Source organism: Pipra filicauda, unplaced genomic scaffold (assembly GCF_003945595.2).
Source record: "Pipra filicauda isolate LSUMZ 115617 unplaced genomic scaffold, ASM394559v2 scaffold328_size813605_pilon, whole genome shotgun sequence".
NCBI classification, from domain to species: Eukaryota; Metazoa; Chordata; class Aves; order Passeriformes; family Pipridae; genus Pipra; species Pipra filicauda.
In genome coordinates, this window is record NW_024104452.1 from 228,861 (window position 1) to 252,269 (window position 23,409).

The 23,409-nt window shown below is 42.3% G+C and overlaps 1 protein-coding gene across 2 annotated transcripts in view; it reads right to left on the reverse strand.

The window, feature by feature from the left end:
• JAM2 (junctional adhesion molecule 2) overlaps positions 1–21,652 on the reverse strand; it is a 40,542-nt gene extending 18,890 nt beyond the window's left edge. Inside the window, exons 1-2 of one of the 2 annotated variants that reach the window (XM_039383862.1) lie at positions 21,517–21,585; positions 21,106–21,216 (exon numbers count right to left, since the gene is read on the reverse strand). Coding sequence is in view for 1 of the 2 variants with exons in the window: in XM_027744140.2 (XP_027599941.1) it covers positions 21,517–21,571 (55 nt within the window). In the remaining variant the exon portion in view is untranslated. Of the gene's footprint in view, positions 1–21,105; positions 21,217–21,516 lie in introns of both variants that reach the window. The other variant, XM_027744140.2, reaches the window with a different exon arrangement.
• Positions 21,653–23,409: the final 1,757 nt, after the last annotated feature.

Consider the following 23,409-nt stretch of genomic DNA (forward strand, 5'->3'; position numbering starts at 1 on the left):
CCAGGATTGATACTGGGGGTTGCTCCGACCCAGGTGCAGCACCAGCACTTGGTCTTGTTAAACCTCATGAGATTCTCATGGTGCCATTTCTCAAGCTTGTCCAGGTTCCTCTGGATGGCCCCATCCTTCAGGTGTGTCACTGCACCACTCAGCTTGGTGTCACCCACAATCTTGCTGAGGGTGCACTCAATCCCTTTGTCTGTCACTGATGTACATATTAAGCAGCACTGGTCCCATACAGCACACCATCAGTTTTCTTCTCCAAGATCATTCCTTATTGTTTAAGTCTGGCACAACAGAGGAAATTCTCCATCCAAACTGTTCCTATGGTCCTTTCCATTTATAATTTTTTTCTAGTTTTTTTTTTTTTCCAGCATCCTTTAAAAACACAAACTGCAGTTCTATTGATATCTATTACCTCTGTGAGTCAAGGAGCAATGGTCAGAATAGGTACTTGAGCCCCTGGCACTGTAGCAAGAGTTCAGTTCCTTATTTACTCTGTCTTGCACTGGGTTGACCTTGGATGGCTGTCGGACACCCACAGAGCTGCTCTCTCACTCCTCCTCCTCAACATGGCAGGGGAGAAAATAAGATTAAAAAACTCATGGGTCACGAGAAAGACAGGGAGATTACTTAGTGGTTACCATCACAGGCAAAACAGGCTCAACTTAGGAAAAGTTAACTAAATTTATTTCCAATTAAAAATAGAGTAAGTGTAGTGGTTGTGGGAATGAGGGTTGTGGTCAGTCCATAAAAGCTCCTCTCTGCTGCTCCTTCCTCCACACACTTTCCCCTGCTTCAGTGTGGGCTCTCTCCATGGGTCACAGTTACTGCCAGGAGCCTGCTCCAACACAGATTCTCCATGCTGCTTTCTAGATATCTCACATCCCCTTCCCTCCTTCCAAATACCTGTCCAACATTTCTTGTTTCTAAGAGAACACAGCCTCACACCCAGCAATGCAAAGTGAATTTTTGTATGTGCACCTCACCAAAAGATCCAAATTTGTGTGCAACCATCCTGACATTAATATGTTTTACTTTTATTGTCCAAAATAATTACGTGGGAGAAGTTTATAATATGAAAATAAATAAGACAAGAAGAAGATAATTCTAGCAATGCCATTTATGTACCCTTAGAATACTGAAAGAGCAAAAAAATGTTTGCATTACAAATAACGCTTGGAATTTTTTTCCACCCCACTAAGAAAGGAAATTTTCCTGCTGAACTTTGAAGTTAGAAATAAAAAAAAAAACTAAATGAGCCCCCTCACGGCCTGTTGAAACCATGACAGAATCATTTCTCCAGCCCTTCCAAAGCAACCATTCCTCCTGCATGTCCACACACAGCCCAGCTCCTTGGTATTGTCCAGGCTTGGTCTAGAGTAAAGCCTGAAGTCATTAAGTAATTTTCTTTTAAATCTATTAGGTCCTATTTAGATTTATGGAAAGAAAATTAGCTTTTGACTTTTACCCAAACCATGTTTCTAGAACAACACCCCTGCTTTCCCCTCCCTCCCATATCCTATATACTAATACATAAAAATCATGTTTATGTATTGAAATAACACCTTCCTTCATGTGATCATGATGGGGAGGAACATTTTGTTCTGAGGCTCTGACAGCAGCTAGTACTTGCTGACACTTAGGTAGGAAGCCTTTCTAGGACTCCAAAGTGTGGATAAAGCCATTTATAAGTTATTGGCACATCAACCCTCTCTGTCTGGACACAAAACAGCTAAAATACATGCAATTCACCACTGTATTACCTTCACTGTTTCATGGACCTGGAAATTTCTCTCCTCCTCTTTAATACAGATGTCATGCAGCTCACTGTCACCATCTACACATTCATAAGCTAGAAGCCACCACAGGAAAACATGTTTTATGACTTCCGGGGTTGGACCATGGTGGTTACTTTTCACTATGGAAGTCAATACAAAATTACTTTGCATGCTTTGTATTGGGAACTTGCAATTGCACAAAGTCTCCATGTTTCCTGTTACATGAGGGGATTTATAGAATACATAAAGATTCTATTATGCATTGCAGTAAGTATAAAACATGCCAAAACAAAGAAACAAGTTCTACATACACAGAGCCCTCCTCCTCCCACACACAAACCACACATATACATGACTCTCTTCAAGAAGCTGTAGAGTCCAAACAGTAACTTAAGGTGGTGCAGAGACAGCTGATCAAATTAAAACCATTATAATCAAGCAGAAAGACAGGAGAGGTCCTTAAGCCTGGAACATCTCTTCCTTTAGTTGCCCTTCCAGAAATACCTCTGCCAATTATTTGGAGTCCAGCACTTCAGCTTTGGAGTTTAATTCACCATATAAGGAGCAGGAGTGAAAAGATGACATATTACTGTACCAGGAAACCTTTTATTCAGCAAATGCTTTTATACAGACCAGAAAAAAAAAACAAAAAAAAAAGCTACTTTTATGTGTCACTAATTCTATTTGTTTGGAAATAAACTCCAAAAATACACACTTTCCATTTGATAAACGCTCACACAACTGTAAACTGAAACTACTAGCCGGAGAAATCATAAAGGAAAAGCGTATTAGTCAAATCAAATCAAAGGAAACAGTGTGCCTGGAGGAAATTACATGAGAACAGAATCAAAACAAAGTTTAAGTACATGAGAAAAAGCAGTCTGTATTTCTTTTGCCAAGTTCTAAATAGCAGGTGGTCTACAGCAAAGCTTAACAAAGGGCTTCCGATGACACTGTAAGTTTAGGAAGTCTCACGTCCCAAGAATAAAGCAACAACGAAGCCAGTTCTCTTACTGAAATCTCTGAAAGAGAATAGGAAACCAGACATCTGTTTTGTGTTAGCATCTTTCAGACATGTGACCACCCCAGGATAAAGCCTCAGTGACATGACTAGATGCTGATGCAGAACTTCTCAGCCATGGAACTACCTACCATGAGGCACTCCAACAATACCTTGTGTTTTGTCACTGTCACATCTGTTTTGGCTCACTTGTTGCCACACTTCTTCCTAAGAAAAGCAGTCCATAGACTACACAGTCCATAAATGGAGAAGGGGGAGGAGAAGTTACCTACCTTTGGACACAATTAGCTGTGAATCACCTAAAGAAACCCCAAAACTACTAACTCTCATTCTTCTTAGTAGTCTAAGACGTCATTGCATCTTAGGAGTGCTCAGGGTGGATCAGCAGGCTGGACTATGTTCACTGACAGTTATTGATAGGCAGCCAGGGCTCAGTCCCACCACCCTTCCCAGCCACGCTCCTGTCAGGGGTCAGTTTTCTGCCAGCAGCCTTCACCTTCCATCACTGCCTGTTGGTGAATGCCAACCTCCAGCAAGCGTGCTGGAGAGACTGGGACAGTCTCTCAGGAGTCTCTCACAGCCTCTGCAGGAGTCTCCTAAGTTGGGCAGAGCCCTTAACCCACCTCTGAAACTGGCGATTTAGGCACCAAAACAGCCTGGAGTAAACCCAGCCTCACTGTGTGAAGTCAATCACACGTCAGTGTGGTCAGTCATGTCCTGGGCTGCATCCAAAGCAGTGTGGGCAGCAGGGCAAGGGAGGGGATTCTACCCCTCTAATCTACTTTGATGAGACCCCACCTGCAGTGCTGCCTCCAGCTCTGGGGTCCCCAGCACAGGAAGGACATGGACCTGTTGGAGCGAGTCCAGAGGAGGCCATGAGGATGATCAGAGGGTCAGAACACTTCTGCTGTGAAGACAGGTTGAGAGAGTTGGGGTTGTTCATCCTGGAGAAGAGCCTTATTGTGGCCTTTCTGTACCTAAAGGAGCTACAAGAGACCTGGAGAAGGACTTTTTACATGTAGTGACAGGACAGTGGGGAATGTCTCTAAATGGAGAGAGGGCAGGTGTAGATCAGATATTAGGAATAAATTCTTTAGTATGAGAGTGGTGAGACACTGGCACAGACTGCCCAGAGAAGCTGTGGATGTCCCATCCCTGGAAGTGTTCAAGGCCAGGTTGAATAGACCTTTAAGCAATCTGGTCTAGTGGAAGGTGTCCCGGCCCATGGCAGGGGGGTTGGAATGAGATGATCTTTAAGGTCCCTCCAACCCAAACCATTCTGTGACTCTGTGATTAAGTAAACATAACATAACATAAACATCAAGACCTCAAATTTTGGACACGAGCTATAAGAAGTTATCCCGCATCATAAGGGGGAAAAACAGGCAAAAGAAACTCAATTTCAGTCTTTCAGTTATCTTAAGTTACAACATTTCTCGAATCTTAAAGAATAATAATAGAACAGGATTTACTTTTGGCAGTTTATCCAATTCACAAAAAACAACCTTGCATATCTTCAGCCACAGAAGGCAAATAAAGGAGTAGTCTGAATGCAGGGTCCGCAGGGTGGGAATAATAAGCCCATCTAAACTCAGATGTGTGGAGTGAGTTTGTCTCTTAATAGGTTTGGTGAGGCTGCATAAAGCATTGCAGCCTAAGAGAGAAGGCACATTTTCTGGCTGGACAGCTAATGGGGTCTAAAACACAAAAGGAACTTGAACAGCTTCTCAGCCATGCCATCACTTAGGTGCTAACTGTCAGCACCACTTCAGTCAGGTTTTGGAAACTGCTAGATGAAACACAGCAAGTTACAGTCATTCAGACTCCAGAGCTGTTGCAGCTCCCTGAGACCTGGTGATAAAACACAGAGCTTTTGAGAGGAGCTTAACATGTGGTGCAATATGCAGCAAGATCTTCAACACTCTTACTGGCTAACTAGGACAGAGACCTTGCAGATGATTTTACTCAAGGAAGAAAAGGAGGGACCCTACACTATGTACACATGTGCTATTCCTACATCAGTGGCAAATGAGGAACATTTTTCCAGCAGCTTGAAGAAACTGCTTTTCACAAAGAAGTTTTTAGTCCTTACAACTATAAGGAAAACTTCCTTGATACAAGCAGATGGAGTGCTGGTTTCCTGGCACTACAAAGAAGCTGTGATGTATCACACTAGTAGTGACTCAAGCACTAGAAAAAAAATAGGGCTAGTTATTGTCACTCCTTAGACTGCACTAGAAATGTCTTGGTCTTGACTCTTGGGAATGACAGAAATACAGGAGAAGCTTTTAGATACTCAGTAGACTCAAAACACAGGGGGACACAAGAAATAAAAGCTCACTGTCAGAGTATCACAGTTAAACTTCTATGTTGTAAGCAGTGCCTTTTCCATAAGGACAGTTATTAGTAACCTCATAAAAATCCCTGTCATGCACCACAATTTGTATGCATAGACACCTGACAGCTTTCCCTCTCCTCATTTTATACAAGCCCTCTCCCAACTCCCGACAGACTCTTTTATTCACGGAGAAATGGACTAGGTTTTTAGAACAAGGGAAGAGCAGGGGCAGTGGGAAGCAAACAATTAAATCCAATATTTGGGTTGGCTCCTCTTTTGGAAGATCAGCTATTACAAAATTAAAATCCCATCTCTATAGTTGAGTATCTAACAAAAACTAACCTTCCCCCCACCACAAGCAAAACCAAAAAAAACCTCCCTCAAACCCAAAAGCATTTTCCCTACTTCCAGCCCAGGCTCAGAACCATGCAGAATTGAATTACAGAATAGTTGGGCCTGGAAGGGACTTCTAGGGATCATCTAGTCCAACCCCCCTTCTGATGCAGTTACTTAGAGCAGGTTGCACAGGTTTGGAATATCTCCAGTGAGAAAGACCCCACACCCTCTCTGGGTGATCTGTTCCAGTGTCCACCACTGCACAGGAAAGAAGTTCTTCCTCAACTTCAGGTGGAACTTCCTGGGCATCAGTTCCTGCTCGTTGCCTCTTGTCCTATTGCTCAGCACCACTGAGCAGAGCCAGGTCCATGCCCTGACACCTCCCTGCAGATACTGACAGACATTGATGAGGTCCCCTCTGTTGGCTCTTCTCCAGGCTGAACAGGCCCAGCTTCCTCAGCTTTTCCTTGTCAGAGAGATGCTCAAGTCCCCTCATCATCTTGATGGCCTCCTCTGGACCTGCTCCATGAGCTCCATGTCTCTCTTGTGCTGAGGAGCCCAGAACTGGACACAGCATTCCAGATGTGCCTCACCAGGGATGAGAAAAGGGGCAGGATCACCTCCCTGACCTGTTGGCAATGCCCTTCCTAATGCACCCCAGGATCCCATTGGCCTTCTTGGCAACAAGGGCACTGCTGATATCAAGGCCAGAATTCAGATGGTAGGTTGGTTAGATATACAACACACACATTAGATGTCTTGCTGGGAAGTCAACACATACTCTCTTCACCTTTTTTTTTTTAATAAAAGATCTCAATTAAGAGCAAGAGCAGTCAAATTAAAAAAAAAAATAAATCCATAGACAGTTAAGTAAGGCAAAACAGTAAAGTTTTAAGATACTCTGCCTGCAGGACTTCTCTTGCAACAAAGCAAGGTGTCACCCTAAAATGTACTTTGTCAGGGTCATTCCTCCCCTGACAAGCAAGTTGTTTCAGAGGTGAAAAAAAAAAAAAGAAAACAACAACCCAACCCCAAACAACCAAAACTTAAGCTGAAGTGACAGAGTTTAATGGCCAAGCTGCTCAAGTTCAAATACCTTTTCTCTACTGCAACATGATGCAGCAAATAATTTTTCCTGTTTTCTGGTGATTAGTCCCATCCTAAAACTGAAGGTGTTTAAGTTACTAACATATCTATACTGGACATACTATTTTAAATAGTGTGGCTGGAAATAGAGTTAACTCAGGAAACATGTTCTGTACATACAAGAACTAGCCATCCCCTCCTGTTCACAGAGCTTCTCTGTTCACAGAGCTTTCAAAAGCTTTGAATAAACTTTAAATATGTTTAAATGCTTATAGAGACATAATTTCTTTCTTTTCCCACAAAAATCAGTGCATTCTCCCAACAGCTGTTTGTTAGAAAACCACTGCACTCTTTGACAACTGGGCAAAGCCTTTGTATCACTGTTTTCCTTCCCTTCTCTTCCTTAAAAACGGCATCTAAGAATTTGAACACAACTGGGAAACCAGCAGTAACTACATGTGGATTTATTAATTACATATCCAGAGTTTCAGAGCTTAATTTAAGAAGTACCATTTTACTCAGATGTAGCATAAACCCAAAAACAATCCTTCATGCTTGTGTTACAGAAAGTAGGTTTTAAGCAGTTTCAGTAACTTTGTCCCTGTAATGGAAATCACATGACAAGCAGAACACAAAACTGCGTTCTCACTTAGCCAGGAGTTATCTAAACAGGGTAGAGAAGCTTTTCCAGAAAGTGACTAAGAGCAGGATTTCTACCTGTATTAAAAGCTGGTGTTGGACGATCGGAGGAGCTCCCGTTCTCACAGGGAAAAGAAGTTCCTGTGTTAAATGCCTCAAACAGAGATCGGGCCAGCAAAGAGGTTTTCATTTATAAAGAAATAACCAAAGAATGAATTAATCCTCTGCTTTTTTGGGGCACTGTTCAGTGCAATCTGGAAAGCCAACATAGCAGTCATGGTGCCTTTATCCTTAACTTTCAAGTTAAGCAAAAAAATACCTTGGAACTAAAAGTAATAAAAGATTGAAGCTTTCAGAACCTATTATCTAAAGTTATCAGTAGGATAACTTTAAAATCATGTTAATGATTCAATTCGGAGCAAAGCCCCAAGGACAGTTGGCCCTGACAAAAAGTGAAGTGCTTGTAGAGGAGAAACTGGAAAGGAAAAAAAAAAACAAAACACACGGCAGGGAAAAAGAAAGGAAGAGATTATTTAGGTCAGCCTTTCTGAAGAAAATGAACGCTAAAGTACAAGAATTTCAGGTAAACTGAACACTGTCTTAAGTGCTTTCAGTAGTCCCCAACACTGAAAGATTACTGCGTGAGCAGGGGAAATGCTGGGGGAAAAAACTACTATTAAATGTTTTATAAATAATAATCAAAATGTAAAATTCAATTCCCTCCAAAGTTTATTTTCTCTCCTTTTTTTCTACTCACATAGAAGAGAGGAAGGGTTTGAATGCACAGCTTGAAAATGTTCAGTGTAGCACAGAGTTTATTCCAACAGAGAGATTGCAGAAAACACGTTATTAACCAAATAAATATTTATAGTTCGCACTTTTACAAGACTGAAAACTTCACTACTCCTCTTGTCTCCATAGCAATTCAGAGGGAGCTTCTGCAAACGGGGAATGGGGGTGTAAACTAGTCAGGCTCTCACAAGAAAAGCCTATTTTCCAGCCATCTCCCAGTCCTGCTCAGCACTGGTTTCCACAGCAACTCATCTGCGGCTCAAAGGCAGCTCGTAAATGCAGAGCGAGCCTAAAGCTGCTTCAGCTGTTGCTTATTTTAAGATGCATCGGGACACTGAGGACAAGCGTCTAGTGCCTCATGTTTCAAAAGACCATGAGAATGGTCTATGGGGGTAGAAGCCCCTTGCCACTGCTGTCCTGCCCACCTCGTATCACACTACAGAGCTGAACAAACAAATTTCCCTTGGCATTTCTAGGGGTAACGATTTAGCAGAACACTTGCCTGTGCAAATACCCAGAAGTATTGCAGAATGGTTATTAAACTGACAAAATAAAGCTAGATACTTAGCGCAAACCAGCGTGTTCCTCTGAAGTCAATGGTACCACGACTGATTTACATCAGCCGTAAAATCAGCTTTGAAACACAAGAGAGTTGGGAAACTAGAAGGAAACAAACAACATCCCACCACTCCCCAAATGAACGCAACCATCCTGGCCCACAGTTCGAGATAAAGATCTCTGAAATCTACAGCCCTTAAGTGACTTCTGCTGCAATTGCTAAGTGATTTGGAAAAGATAAACAGTTTCATGAAGTCGCCTGATTTATAAACCTACAAGTACACCCATTACTTATCTTAAAAACTCTGAAATTAGATTTAGTTTACTTTCCAATTTTATGAATCAACATTAGTTACAATTCCAGTAAACATCATATGAAACTGGAGTCCCTGCTCATTCAGAACCAGTGAAGTCAGACAAGCTGCCTTACCAGAGGAGCATGTTCCCAGATGTTAGGAAGAACATCTGGATGCTACAATTTTAAATTTGTTGTAAATAAATACATTGGTAAAGTGAAGAGATGTTTCATCCTACAGTTACTCTTTTTCATTTAAGCTGCAACCAAATTTCCTGTGCCTCACAGAATCACAAAATGGTTTGGTTTGGAAGGGACTTTAAAGATTATCTACCTCCAACCCCTCTGCCATTCTCAGTCCCTTCTCAAGTTCATAGCAGTTTTTCCCTAGTGGATCTTCTCAACACCTTTTAGATTAATCTCAGCATTTCTACAAAGCATTTTCACAGCAGACCAGGAGTATGTACAAGTATGTACTAACGTCCAGCCTCTCAAGGTATAGGACTATATATATATATATATATATCACTAATCAGAATTGTGTGTTGCAAACACATCCTAAGTAGCAGGCAGGAGAGCTACTTGGACCAACTATAGCTAAATCCCTATGAAGCAAATATTGATCTAAAATATACTTTTATATGCAATGGATACATGAGTAACTCCTTGTGGTGAGTTTTTAAAAAGGGCTTGACACAGGCTTTCTCTCATTCAAATTTTGCTGACTTTGGGACACACTACCATGACTTCATTCTAGCTAGCATGCCAATTAAAAAAAAAACCAAAAACCTCAGAGTCCTTCCAAAAACAGTAGGATGCTCTTTAAATACAAATACTCAGCGAGAGCCTTGTGCAATGCTTTGTGAATTTGGGATTTCTGAGAAGATGTTTCCAGTAACTGGGGGTAGGGCTGGTGGTTTCACTTGAGTAAATGCCACTCGAACCTTGTATTTCAGGACAGCATCCTATTAAGTGATAGACAGCACTGAACTAGTTTTTTAGCTATTTTCCCTCCAGACTACAGACCAGATTCTTTGCTAACATGAGCAGGGAACATGATGACCACTTAGCTCATCCCATTTCCATTCACACATGATCTTTTACACTGCCAAGGTTGCTCAATAGTGTCTTCCTGCCAGAAGAAACTAACAATCATGTTTGATGACTAGTATTTTCAATTGTAGTTTACAGTATGAATGTGCATATTTAATTCTACAGGCCTTTAATAGATAATTTAGTTCTTTAGTACCAAATTTTATAGAATCATCTTCTGGCCCATGTGAACAAGACTGAAGCCACTCCTTTAATTCCATTAAGGCTGATAAGTACCAAGAGGAGCTAGAATAAACAGAAGATGTTTTTCATGCTTAAAGGAGGAGGCTGATTAGAAGAAATCCTCCGGAAGGTAACAGCTAGGAACAATAGGTCACAGTATAAGAGGTGCCAAGTTTTCCTTTACAGGGATGAAGAGTTAAAAAACCAAAACAAACCAAAACCACTACAGTCTTCATCACATTAAAAGCTATACAAGCAAAACAACATCTGGATATTCAGATTAGAAAACATTAGAACAACACTGGAAAGTTACACAGGAAACAGGAATAAACAAACTCTGTGCCTCCATTTTTAAATCAAGCATAAATTTTAACTTGGTGATCATCATAGCTTTTCAACAGGAGAGATGTGTTAGGAGTCACATCCTCAAGAGTATTTCCCTGATGAAACACTCTGGTGCTTTGCGTCAGAAGAAGAGAAAGCTCAGTATATGAGCCAATATTCACAATTCAGTGGTTTGCTGCTTCCTGTAATGGGATTTGATGGTCTTGTCTGCAGGTACTTACACTAAGACAGTACCAGCTCTTTCACTGTCACAAAAACAAAACAAAAAAAGATGTCAGCAATCCCGTGATGCTGTAAAAATGCAACAAAAAAAAATTTTGAAGCCATTATTTTATTTTTTTAGAATAAACCATATGTAATTAAGGATTCAGCCCCCTGGGTCACCACCTTCTCCAGCACAACTTAAGTGCTTGAAAGTCTGGTGGTTAAAATGGATGCCTGCATTATTCTACAGCACACATATCATCAAAACCCATGTGTTACATTACTAGAATACTTGCGAGAGTCAATAGAACAACACATTTCATGAAGCCGTGTCTGCCAGCAAGGCATCTCTTACTGCTTTAAACTACTGTTTTACCATCTGCTTTGCCTACTTTTGTCCATATTCCCTTTATAATCAACTGCTCATGGGATACCAGAGATGTTCTAGAAACCTGCGTGACACTATTATTGCTTAAAATGAAGTTTCCTTTAGAAATCATAGAATTACAGAAAAAATTATGTTGGAAAAGACCTCCAAGATCATCAAGTCCAACCTTTGACTGATCACCACCTTGTCAACTAGACCAGAGCACTCAGTGCCACATCCAGTCATTTCTTGAACACCTCTAGGAATGATGATTCCATCACCTTCCTGGGAAGCCCATAGCAATGCTTGACCAACCCTTCCATGAAGAATTTCTTCCCCATGTCCAACCTGAACCTCCCCAGCACATCTTGATGCCATGTTCTTTCATTAATTGTCTGGGAGAAGAACCTGACCCTCACCTCACTACACCCTCCTTTCAGGTAGTTGTAGAAAGTGAAAAGGTCCCTTCTGAGCCTCCTTTGCTCCAGGTTGAGCCCCCCCCAGCTCCCTCAGCTGCTCAGTCTTGTGCTCCAGACCCTTCCCCAGCTCTGTTGCCCTTCTCTGGACATGCTCCAGCCCCTCAGCATCCTTCCTGAATTGAGTGTCCCAGAACCAGACACAGCATTGGACTCATCAGTGCTGAGTACTGGGGGACCATCACTGCCCTGGTCCTGATTGTCTGATTGTAATAAGACTAAATAATACCACTTGGACTGAAGAACGGTCCAAGGACTATGATGGCAAAGATATTATACCAGCAAATGCACATCAGCATAAACACTGTGATCACAAGGAACCCAAATACAAAATAAGGTCTTTGGAGTTGAGCTCTAAATTCACAGAAGAAATTTATTTTATCAAGAATCACAAAATATGCTGAGTTGGAAGGGACCCACAATGATCATCAAGTCCAACTCTTAGAGAATCTGGGCACATTTACATATTTATTCCCAGTGCTGTTGCAGGGCTGAGCTTCTTGCAATGAGCCTGGATGGTACAGAACATCAGCAGAGCTACAAGTGGCCAAGAAATCAAGAAAGGGAACAAGATGGCTTTTTCAATAATACATTGCTACCAGCATTTCTCTTCTTGAAGAGGAACTCATCAGTCAAAGTGCGACAGTTCTGCTGAAAGCAACTCTGGAAAATAAGCCCATAAGATTTTATGGTTTATGAGTGTCAGGTGTTGTTTTAGGGCAGAAAAGGAATAGGCTCCTTACAGGACAAAATTATTACTCTTACTGAGGAAAGATTATCCACTTCAGAGCTTACAGATATATAATGCAACTCTTCATAGCCAAGTCTACATATATCTTCTACTTAACAAGACTAATTTCATAACAAAGCCTCTTGCCCCGTTTAGCCAGAGAAGCTTCCTTGGAAAAAGACAGCCAAGAATTTGGACACAACTAAAAAGCAGACAGTAACTCTGTGTGGACTGTTTACAGGCCCAGGGACTCAGGCAGAAATACAATTGGAACACAAATGAAATAAGAAGCAGAGGACAGTGGACAGAGGACAGAAGCAGTGACAGAGGGAAAGCTGAGGTGAAAAAAAAAACTTAGTTAAGTCTCTCTACATCTCCTGTTGACAAGCTTCCCCAGATGACTTTTGTCCCCTAAAATAGCACTAGCTGATGTCCAGGATATAGGTCTTATTCAGAAAAGGAAAAAAAAATAAAGCAATTGACTTACAAATGGAATTATGTGAAGGCCTCTTAGACTGTCTAGCAAGTAACAAACCCACACATCACACAGCCCAAAGGGTTGCTTCTTGATATCTAAGCATAATTCCACTATGGATGTATCTGCTCACTTTTCTCTATCTCCTCTCCCAGGTGCCAACTTTGATGTTACCAGTGGCTTTGGAGTATCTAAATGCATTTGCTTTACTAGTCACTCCAATACTACAACAGCATTGTCTTAAAAATCTTACAAGCCCTTACTACCACCTGTCTGCCCCAACCCTCCCTCTCTTAGTACATTCTCAGATGTTGTTTTGCCCTATTCCAATACTGAAATATTGACTCTCCTTCCAGGAGCCTCTCAAATGATTATGACCTCTGTGTGATTTGCTGAGTCACATTACACCAGGGAGGACCATTATGCTGCTGAACAGAAGGCAACAGCAGCATTCATTGCAAGATACAAAGAATACTCAAATACTGACTAAAAACAAAGCATTTATCATTCGCATAAAAATATTTACTGACATTTAAATGGAAAGCTACTAAGGCTTCTTGGAGGATAAAGACCTTTTCTGCACAAACTCTTCCAACATCTAAGCATTGCTATTAATGAACTTTTATTTGGGCTTTATGTGGACACTAGAAAAAAGAAAAAGGAAAAACACAAGACATGTTCCCCACTTTCCACGGGGAACCCTGTGATACATATTTGTTCTTTTAAAAAAAAAAAAAAAGGCAGGAGGTGTGGACAGATACAAAGAAAAACCCAGCAAACCAATAACACACAATAAAAGAACTCAAACCAGCAACATTTATCACAATTTTTGGTTTCTGAACAGCACTAAGCAGATACCAGTGATGTATCCCTTTGATACTCTAATACTTCAGTTTTAGAGATAATCCTCCTCTATTTAATCAGTCCAACAGTTAGGTGTTGGACATCTGAAACAAGCTGGAGTTGTTTATGTGCAGTATAATTTCCTGATCACTTATAATCTTCTAAGTTTCAAGCAATGAAATATATGCATTTACCTGTTAGAAGTTATTAATATTTATACCTTTTCCCAAATCTTGCCATATAACATCTTAATTGGCAAGAGGTCACACTACAGTTCAGCAGCAGCATTTGAAGAGTCTTCAGGCATATCACAGTTATTACAAAAAGCATATATTTCTATTTAGAATTAACATAGGTAAGTTAAGAGTTAATTAATGCACACCCCTTTCCTATAGCATGGGTCAGCTAAGGGCTTTATTCTTGGCAATTCCTGACTTACCCCAAGCTCAATACCATAACACCAGTCCATCAGACCCAGCAAACCCCTGTGACAAGAAAACAGTTGCTCAGAGTGCCCCAGCCAAGGCCATTACAGTGCCTCAATCCAGAATTATGGAATGGTTTGGGTTGGAAGGGACCTTAAAGTCCATTCACTTCCAACACCCTGCCATGGGCAGGGACACCTTCCACTAGACCAGGATGCTCAAAGTCCCATCCAACCTGGCCTTGAATGTTTCCAGGGCTGGGACATCCACAGCCTTTCTGGGCAACCTGTGCCAGTGCCTCACCACCCTCACATGAAAGAACTGCAGGGGCTCCTGGCCAAGAGCACTTGAGGGTCCTGGCACACAAAAGCCATTGCTTCTCATCCCCATTCATCTTTCCCTCTCAGATTTTTCTCTATTTAGGTGGGGAAGCAGACTTCCCAAATACAGAAATATAGCCCTCTGTTATTAAATACCTGGGACATCCGAATCCCAGTTTTGGGAAGTGCTCAGCAACACCAGTTTGAACAGTGTCAAAGCTTTATCAAAGCCCTGTCATGCTCCCTGAAATCCCAGTCAATCTGGCACAAGGGTACATAAAACAAGAGCCACAAAACAAAAAGCCAAGAGTTCAAGAGAGAATTTCTCACCTTTGTGGCTGACCTACTCAAGGACTGGAGTAGGGGTAGGAAATCAGTTTAGGTGGCACAATAGTTAACGTGCAAAGAACCAATATTTACTTTTAAGATAATTTTATGGAAACAGTAAGAGTACTAGAGCTCAAAAGGTGCACAACATGCACCTAAACACATCTATGCATCCTACAGATATCATTCCAGATGATGCATTTTATTCATTTTGCCATTATAGCTACTAGAAGGCTTTGGTTATGAGCCAGGCCCTCCAGAGATAAGTACTGTCTATACATTCTAATGGCAAACTGCTGTCTAACTCACATAATATGCATTCAAATGCTGCCTTTCTGCATATCATTTCATCTTATGTTTACAAGTATGCCAAGCACAAACACTTCTCCAGCTCTAAGCCAGATCTAGCCAATATACACAAGTTCTTAGCATAACACCCCCCAGACTGTCTCCCAGTTTGTACTGGGCACTTTCTGCAAGCTGAGATACAATAAAGAAACCAAAATGATTATGTATTGTATTCATTTGAGCAAAAGTCACTTATCAGGAATGTTCCATCATTACCTCCAAGTACTATGCTAGCAGTTTGTGAACAACAAATGTAGCCTGTATTGTTAACATTATCTGGTATCAAAACAACCCTATAATACATCATTTTTCCATCCAGACAATAATATGTTTTGTTTCCCTTTGAGTCTGATCCAGTGGTTTGAACGGGGTCAAAAACATGTTCAACACGTAAGAAGTTAATCCACCCAAGACCTATGTAAATATATTCATTGAAACTTCATACCTGTAGGGTCTGTTCTTTCCAGCTCAAGTCAGACCATTTCTTACCTCTTTAAACAGCCAAAATCAAGTTGTAGCTATTTCAATTCAAGTTTAATCTTCCCATCTCTTACTAAAGCTGTGAAGTTTTGAACTGGTATAAAGCAAGCATTCAGAAAGGTTTACTACCAATTTTTTCTATCACGTTTTCACCTGCAAATAATCTTTGAGTGAAACTGGATGCTTGGTTTAATTCCTATTAACAGACTTAGTTCCTATTAACAGACTTTAATTCCTATTTACAGACTTAACTAGTGGTTCAACAACTACCACTGTTAAGTTTATTTGCTGTTGTTCAGAAATGGCCATTTTCTCTTTTTCCTTCTCCAAAAGCTCCTTCACCACCCAGCGTGTGTTAGAAACCGACAAGTGAACAGGACCAGATGTTCAGCTGCCAAGCTCGCCTTCTGCCTGCTTTAAGAAATTTTATGTAAGCACTTGAATGCTTGATGATATATTGTGAGCACAGAGGTGACATAACACACTGGAGTCCTCCAGACAAAAAAGTGACTTTAGAAATACAGGTGAACACAATCTGCTGTCTCATTCTTCGAAATACATATTCATTTCCCTAAAAAAACTCAGTATTTAGATGAAGGAAACAAAACATTTGCCTTGATTACAAGACATCATAATATTTGCTTTAAGCTTCCTGAGGTGGAATTACAGCACAGTCACTTACAGTGCTTTGAGGAAGACACAACAGGCTTTTCTGCAAAAATGTTTTGCAAAAACTGATTTTTTCCAAAGTACTGGGAATGATAGAAGACATGCCAGAAAATGAAACTGTAACAAAGTTAGCTTCAAAAAATTGAAGGTAGGAGTGTGTGAGCTAACACGACTAGAATTAATTACTTGAAAATAAGTTGCCCTTCACCTTTCACATAAGGTTTCTCTCAGTTTCCATTGAAGGGCTCACCCCACGGTACTGAACTAGAATTGAACTAGCCACTGAACTAGAGAGTAAAAACTTGTAAACCATCTCTTTTCCCATATGTATGTAACAAAGTTTTCATGGTGGAGAAAAAAACCACCAACCAGCCAAAGAAGAAAAACCAGCAATGAGACAGCTCATTGTATACATCCACAGAGACACTATTTTATGCCTTTTCTTTTTTTTTTTTTTTGCTTGATATCGTTGTATAACTTCAAGGGAACCTTAATTTAGCCATTCCATATGGCCCTGGCAAGCAGTCTGCAAGGGCAAATACAAATGTCTAACTTGTGCTTCAATTGCTTTAATATACAAGATATTTATATTGCGATTTGGATGTTTCTGGCTGTGTCCACATTTCTTAGTAACTTTCCTTTACATAAGCATTTGCACTGGAGTTACCTCTAGCACTGCAAAGGGAAAGTAAGACACTAAGCCTTACTTTTAGAAAAGTGTTCGTAAAAGGGATTGCCAGGTGCAGGAAGCCAGTATAGACTGTGTAAACAGAACTGCTCCAACAGAAGGATGACATTTTGAGTGTTGATGGACTCTAAGAAGATCATACCAGATGTAAACTTTTATTACTAAAAAGTTGTTCCTGACCCTCCAAAAGCATCATCAACCCAAATTTACTCCCCTCCAAACAAGGGAAGCTTGCTTACTGCAGAAGGTTCACATGCATGTCACTATCTCCAGTGAAGAACTATCACTATTATTTAGTTGTGAATTTATGAAGAAACTGAATTTTCTTAATATCAGAAGATATTAAGAATTATACAAGAAGATTCTCCCACACTTCACAAGAGGAGTCCTCTCTAGCAACCAGCAGCACCTGGGGCAGCCTTTGAAGAAGGGTAAACACCTCCTCTAACTTTTTTAGCTCACTTCTTTAAAAACAGGTCTGCACATACCCCAAATAACATTTGGGGTTAGTCAGTGGGTGTGGACAAGTTTGGTAGCTCTAGGTCATGAAAGGTGAACCCCGATGTTTTGTTAAATCAGTCAGCTGAACAGAAAATGTGATGTCAAAGTTCAATTACTTCTGCTTTCTTACCTAATCATTTGCACTGGCATCAGCCAGTTTCTGCAGCAGAACCTGGCAGCTACCAAAACAGGCTGCAGTAGGAATTATAGGTATAATACAGGAAATAATCACAAAAACATCATTGTGTAATTCAGCTAAATGACCAATAGGAAGACCTCATCCAGGCTCAATTAGATCTGCTAATCACAGTGGTAGTTTTAAGTCTCATTATTAATGCCAGATGCCCTATGATATTCACAGTTCCCAGAAACAGATATCCTACAACATGAACAAAGAATTGTTGCAACTTTAAAGCTGAGAAAACGGGCTCTCAGAGGCCAAGCAACAACAAAAGCAAGTCCTCCCGTTGCATATATCCACCTTAAACAGGGGAAACGAAAAAATGTGACTGTCTTGACACGACATTTCCAGGTATATTTCCTGTCTCCTGTTTGCAATGAGGGAAGACAATCACACTTATTTTCTCTTTTGCACATCCAATAGCAGACTATGGGGCCAGGAACCTAAAATAAGGATACCATGGGACCATCAGTGACCAGCTCTCTCTGCTGGAAAGAGACAGAGCCCCTGCCACAGAACAGCAGTGCTTCTGGCTGAGTCCTCTTAGGAATTCAGAGCCACTTCCAAGCAGCATGCCTAGGTTTAAGGAAAACAGCATGACTTGCTGAAATGCAGCAAAGGCCATGATTTCTGGAAGACATGCCAGTAACTCACAGCCAGTTTCTTCTGAGCCCTGAGGATCTAACCCAGAGGGCAAAATTTTGAAGGTTATAAAATGAGCTAGAGGGAAACATGTCTCCCTTTCAAAGACAGGAAAGTCTTCCCATCAGCTCCCAAGAAGCATTTGGGTGTCTCGTGCAGTGTGACCACAGTCATTAAAGAAAAGTATTAGGCTGAAGACAGAAACACACATTGCTTTTCTGTAGTTAGCTTTCATTTGTTTGTCTATATTTAGGTAGCTTACTCTCCTCTCACATTTTATGTTGAGGGTGTCTAAGAGTGTGCAGTTTTACAGACTGTGAGCAGCCCATAGCAAAGAAAAACTGCTTCTCACCTAAAACAGCAAGAGAAGGAACCTTCCTTTGATGCCTCTTTCCCTCATTGCCCCCTCAAAACCAGGTAATGCTTTACAGCATTACAGTGAACAGGTATTGCTAGAGAAGTATGAAGTCTTACAAATTCAAGAAATCCCATCTCACCTGATTATGGTCTGATTTAGAAATGAGTTCCTTCCAATCTAATCCAGCAAAGAGGGTTCAGCTGAAGACTGGGGGTTGGCAGTATTCTCAAATTTGAGTATATCAGTTGTACAACACATACAGTCAAGACAGCATAAAGACTTCCACTATTAATGCCTACAGTTAATGCAGTCATTGCTTGTTGGGCATGAAGGACAAAGATACAGAGTTTCTAGAACAAAAAAGCCTTTTGTATCTGACTGAAAGATTCCTGAGGAATAAGGAATAGGGCTTTTAAAGCCAAAATAAACAAACAAACAAAATATCACCTTATTTATTGCTCAATCAACTAACCCGGTGAGCACCATCAAATATTTATGCAAGAATACTATTTATTGCCTCTGCACTGTCCTCACACAGACACATCTGCTGGATTAGCCTCCAGAATCACCAACTTAAGTTTAAGTTTAATGTACACTAATGCAAGAAAAATCACACTTAGAAGCTTGACAGAAAAGCCAGTTCATCGGCACGTATCTCCTCCAGAGTAGCCATCATGGTTAATAACAATAATTTCTGTACAATTTCTGTCCTGCCAACAGAGCTCCCAAGTGCTCTGTGGCACCTTTTAAAATTTTCCCAATACTATCAGTTCCAGAAGCTTGAGAGATAACATGATTAAAGACCCCCAACTCCTTTTCTTTCCCCTAAATTAAAGGTGAAAAGCAAGGCTTAGCTCAGAGAAGGAACTAGTTCTGCAGGTCACGAATATTTCTTAGAAGGTTCTCACTGAAAATGTCCTGTGACCAATTTATACAGCTTTTAATTTCTGCAGCTTAGCTACCAAGAAAGTTCTCTACACCTGCCCCACAATATAATCATATAATCACATAATCATTTAGGTTGGAAAAGGTCATCGAGTCCAACCCTTGACCAATCACGACCTTATCAACTGGACCAGAACACCGAGTGCCATGTCTAGTTGTTCCTTGAATATTTCCAGGGATGGCGACTCCACTACCTCCCTGGGCAGTCCATTCCAATGCTTTACAATCCTTTCTGAGAAGAAATTCCTCCTGATGTCCAACCTGAACCTCCCCTGGCACAGCTTGAGGCTGTGCCCTCTTGTCCTGTCACTGGTTGCCTGGGAGAAGAGACCAACCCCCACCCACCCTGCTTGTCAGGTATCAATCACTCCTTTTTTTCCCCTCACTAGTTTCTGCCCACTCCCCACCCTCTCCAGAGCATGTGGGTCCCACATAAGAGACTGCTCAGCCCATATGCCTGACTTGGATGCCACAATTACTCAGCCTTATTGTTCATGTGAAGGCGCTCCAGCCACAGAAGCAGCAGCAGCAGGCTCCAGGCTGCTGCTGAATTTCTGCCTAGATTTCCTCTGGCTCACAAACAATCAGCATCTGCACAGCCACACACCTACAGTCACTTTCTTCATGTAAAGACTTCTTATCAGCACCTTGCTGGTAAACCTGCTTCCCACCTGGTGTTTTTTTGGGAACTGGGACAGGAAGAGGAAAAAATCCCCAAACAAGTAAGTCTTAGAACAATGTAGGCACCAGACTTCAATGCACTGTACTGCTTCCAAACCACGCTCTATCATTTCCTCACTAGTCAAAGCCAGCACTGCTAACAGACACAGCTAACCAGAAAGTTGAGTAGCCTGAACAACAAAAATCTGTCAACAAAAAAAACCCCACAGCTCACTGGCTCAGATGTACCCATGCAATTAAGAACAAATGAAGGAAAAAATACAAAGAAAATACTATTTATTATTATTTACTATATGAAAGAGAAAGTCTGTGCTAGCTGTTCATCTAACAGTCTAACATTTCCCTAAGGTCTTGCAGAAACAAAAAGAGAAGAAAAGAGAAACCACCATGAAGCCAAAGACCTATCACACAGACATCACTTCAAGCCTCTCCTAAACACGACTCATCTGCAAAAAGAGGAGTTTCCACACTTAAGTTTCTGTTAGGTGAGGAGGAGTGAAAGGTAAACCTCAAAACATACCCAGCATGAGCACCTTGGATGTGCCATATCCGTAATGCACTGAGAACCCACCCCAGACTGATCATTTCATTGCACAACTGTGCTACGTAAGTCTTCTCAAAACACTATTTCCACGTGTACCTCTTTCCCTAAAACACCAGCAAGACACGAGAAGCATAGAACAGGAGCACTGTAAGACGTGATCTTAAAGTGACAGCATTAACACGACTGGCACTGTAGCACTGTGTGTTAATTCACTGCTTCTCCTCAGGTATCTGGCCCCGTGATCTGTGTTTCTCTTACAAGCTTTCTGGGTGGGGAACCTTTTCCCAATTTAGTCTAATATTCCCTATTCCCCTCCAGTTTTTAAGGAGTTAAGACAATAGGACCATAAAAGTATTGGACACAGAACTCTGTCCTGGAACAGCAGCATTCAGCGCCGTCAACAGAAAACACACTCGCGGTCCCTCACTCATTCACCTTGTAAAGGCCATCAGAAACGCAAACTACGCAGCCCGCATCCTAAAGTTTGCACGGCGGCAAAGAACCGCTGGCTTGCGCTCAAACAGGCCGGGCTTAAACAGGTTACATCTGCGTGAAAACAAGAGACACATGGAAATAATCAGCGCGCACCGCCCCGGCTGCGGCGTTCGCTCGCGTTTCGCTGCTGGAGATGCGAGTTGGCTCCTCTGGCTCCGGGACGAGGGAGGGGAAGCGACACCCCCCTTCCCCCCCGTCCCGGGGTTGCGGGCACACACACAGACACGGATACACAACCGCACCTCGGGGGGAGCGTCCCCCCGCAGCCCAGCGCCGTGCGGGGCGGGAGCCGGGGCGCTCCCGGAGGCAGCGGAACGCGACAGCCCCGCGGGGAGGGGACGCGGCACTTACAGCTCAGGACCCCCAAGTAACCGAGGAGCAGTAGGCGGAGGCCGGGGCTCGCCATCTTCCCGGCGGCGGAGCAGGGCCGGGGGCGCGGAGCGGGGCGGTGCCGGGGGCGCGGTGCCCGCGGAGCAGGTGCGGCAGCGGGGGCGCAGCGCCCGCGCCGCCCGGGCTCTGCCTCCTCCGCGCCGCCGGGGCCGCCCCAAACTTTCAACGTGTTCGAGGAGGCGCCTCCCCGCCCCGACCGCGGGAGCCGGGGCTGGACGCGGGGATGTGCCCTGGCTGAGCGCCCGCCCGCCCGCCCTGGAGCGCAGAGCAGCGGCGGGCACCGGCTCTGGGAGCATCCCTCTCCTCCCCCGCGCATCCCGGGGGCTGTGCTGTCTTGTATCCAGCAGCCCTTCCCTCCGTTATGTTCGTTTATTTGTTTGTTTTGAAACTGGGAGATCATCATTAGCTCAAGGACATTTGTTGCAACAGAATAAACTTTTCTTTAAGAAAAGCTTAAACTTCTCAAAGGAGAGCGTTGTCCCTGTTAGTACGTTTCCCGAAGGCAAAGCCACCCGGGGTTTAAGTAGGAATAACGAGGTGGAACCACGGCCCAAACACTTGAATGTTCCGGCTAGCAAAAAAGCGATGTGAGGGTGAGGCGCTGTTTTAAACCGAAGGAAGTCACAGTGACTCCTTGTGCCTGTCTGTGCAGCTGAGCTGGACAGAATCCCACCTACAGCAGGACGTGGACCACACGGTGACCTTCAAAGCCTTTTATATTATTAGTTTATACCAGTCCGGGAGATTTTTGATTAAATATACAGGAGGTGTAATGGCCCTTTAAATTTATGAATCAAGGAGAATTACTCATCGTGACAGTTAATAGTGCATCTGAGTAGTTTCCAATGACATCTTAAAAATACATTACCACTGATGTAAAACCGTTCTATAACAAGAAAGGTATCACAAGTATTTCTTTGGTAATCTGAACAGCAAGATTGGCTATATTTTGTTAGACTGCAGCAAAACATGGAAAGATTATTTATAAATAAATTCTCTAAGAGACATTTTAATGGAGACCAGGGAAGTAGGATGCCGTGATGCTCTTTGTGTCAAAATCTTCTTAGCTTATTTTTCAGGTGGAAAAAATGTATGTGGCACACAAGTAATATTTCTGAAAAAAATCTGCAAATATAAAAATATAAGTATATATATATATGTATATGTGTGTGTCCAGTATATATTACCAGTGCAATTACATACATTTAATAAAATCAAAACTGTCCTATTGAAAACAGAAAAGTTCTTTATTTTGTGTGTCCCAGCACATCATAACTTTGAGCACAGACAATGATTCATAGATTTCAGTAGGACTACTTTACTATTTGAAGTCAGATAGTGATAGAAATACTGTCTTGATATAACATTTAAATATATGGGAGCAGACTGGTGGGAAAAATATAGAGGTGGTGAATGTTAAGAAATGGCAGTATGGAATTAAGCTAAAGGATAGGTCAGAGGATGGCTGCTAAAGCTGATGTTGATGAACAACTTAATATGCCCCGGCCATTTGCGCTGGCAGCTCGGAAAGCCAACTGTGTCCTGGGCTGCATCCAAAGCAGTGTGGGCAGCAGGGGAGGGAGGGGATTCTGCCCCTCTGCTCTGGTGAGACCCCACCTGCAGTGCTGCCTCCAGCTCTGGGGTCCCCAGCACAGGAAGGACACGGACCTGTTGGAGTGAGTCCAGAGGAGGCCATGAGGATGATCACAGGGATGGAGCACCTCTCCTATGAAGTCAGGCTGAGAGAGTTGGGGCTGTTCAACCTGGAGAGGAAAAGGTTGTGTGAAGACCTCAGAGCACCTTCCAGTATCTGCAGGGGGCTACCAGGGAGTCACAGAGGGACTCTTCTTCAGG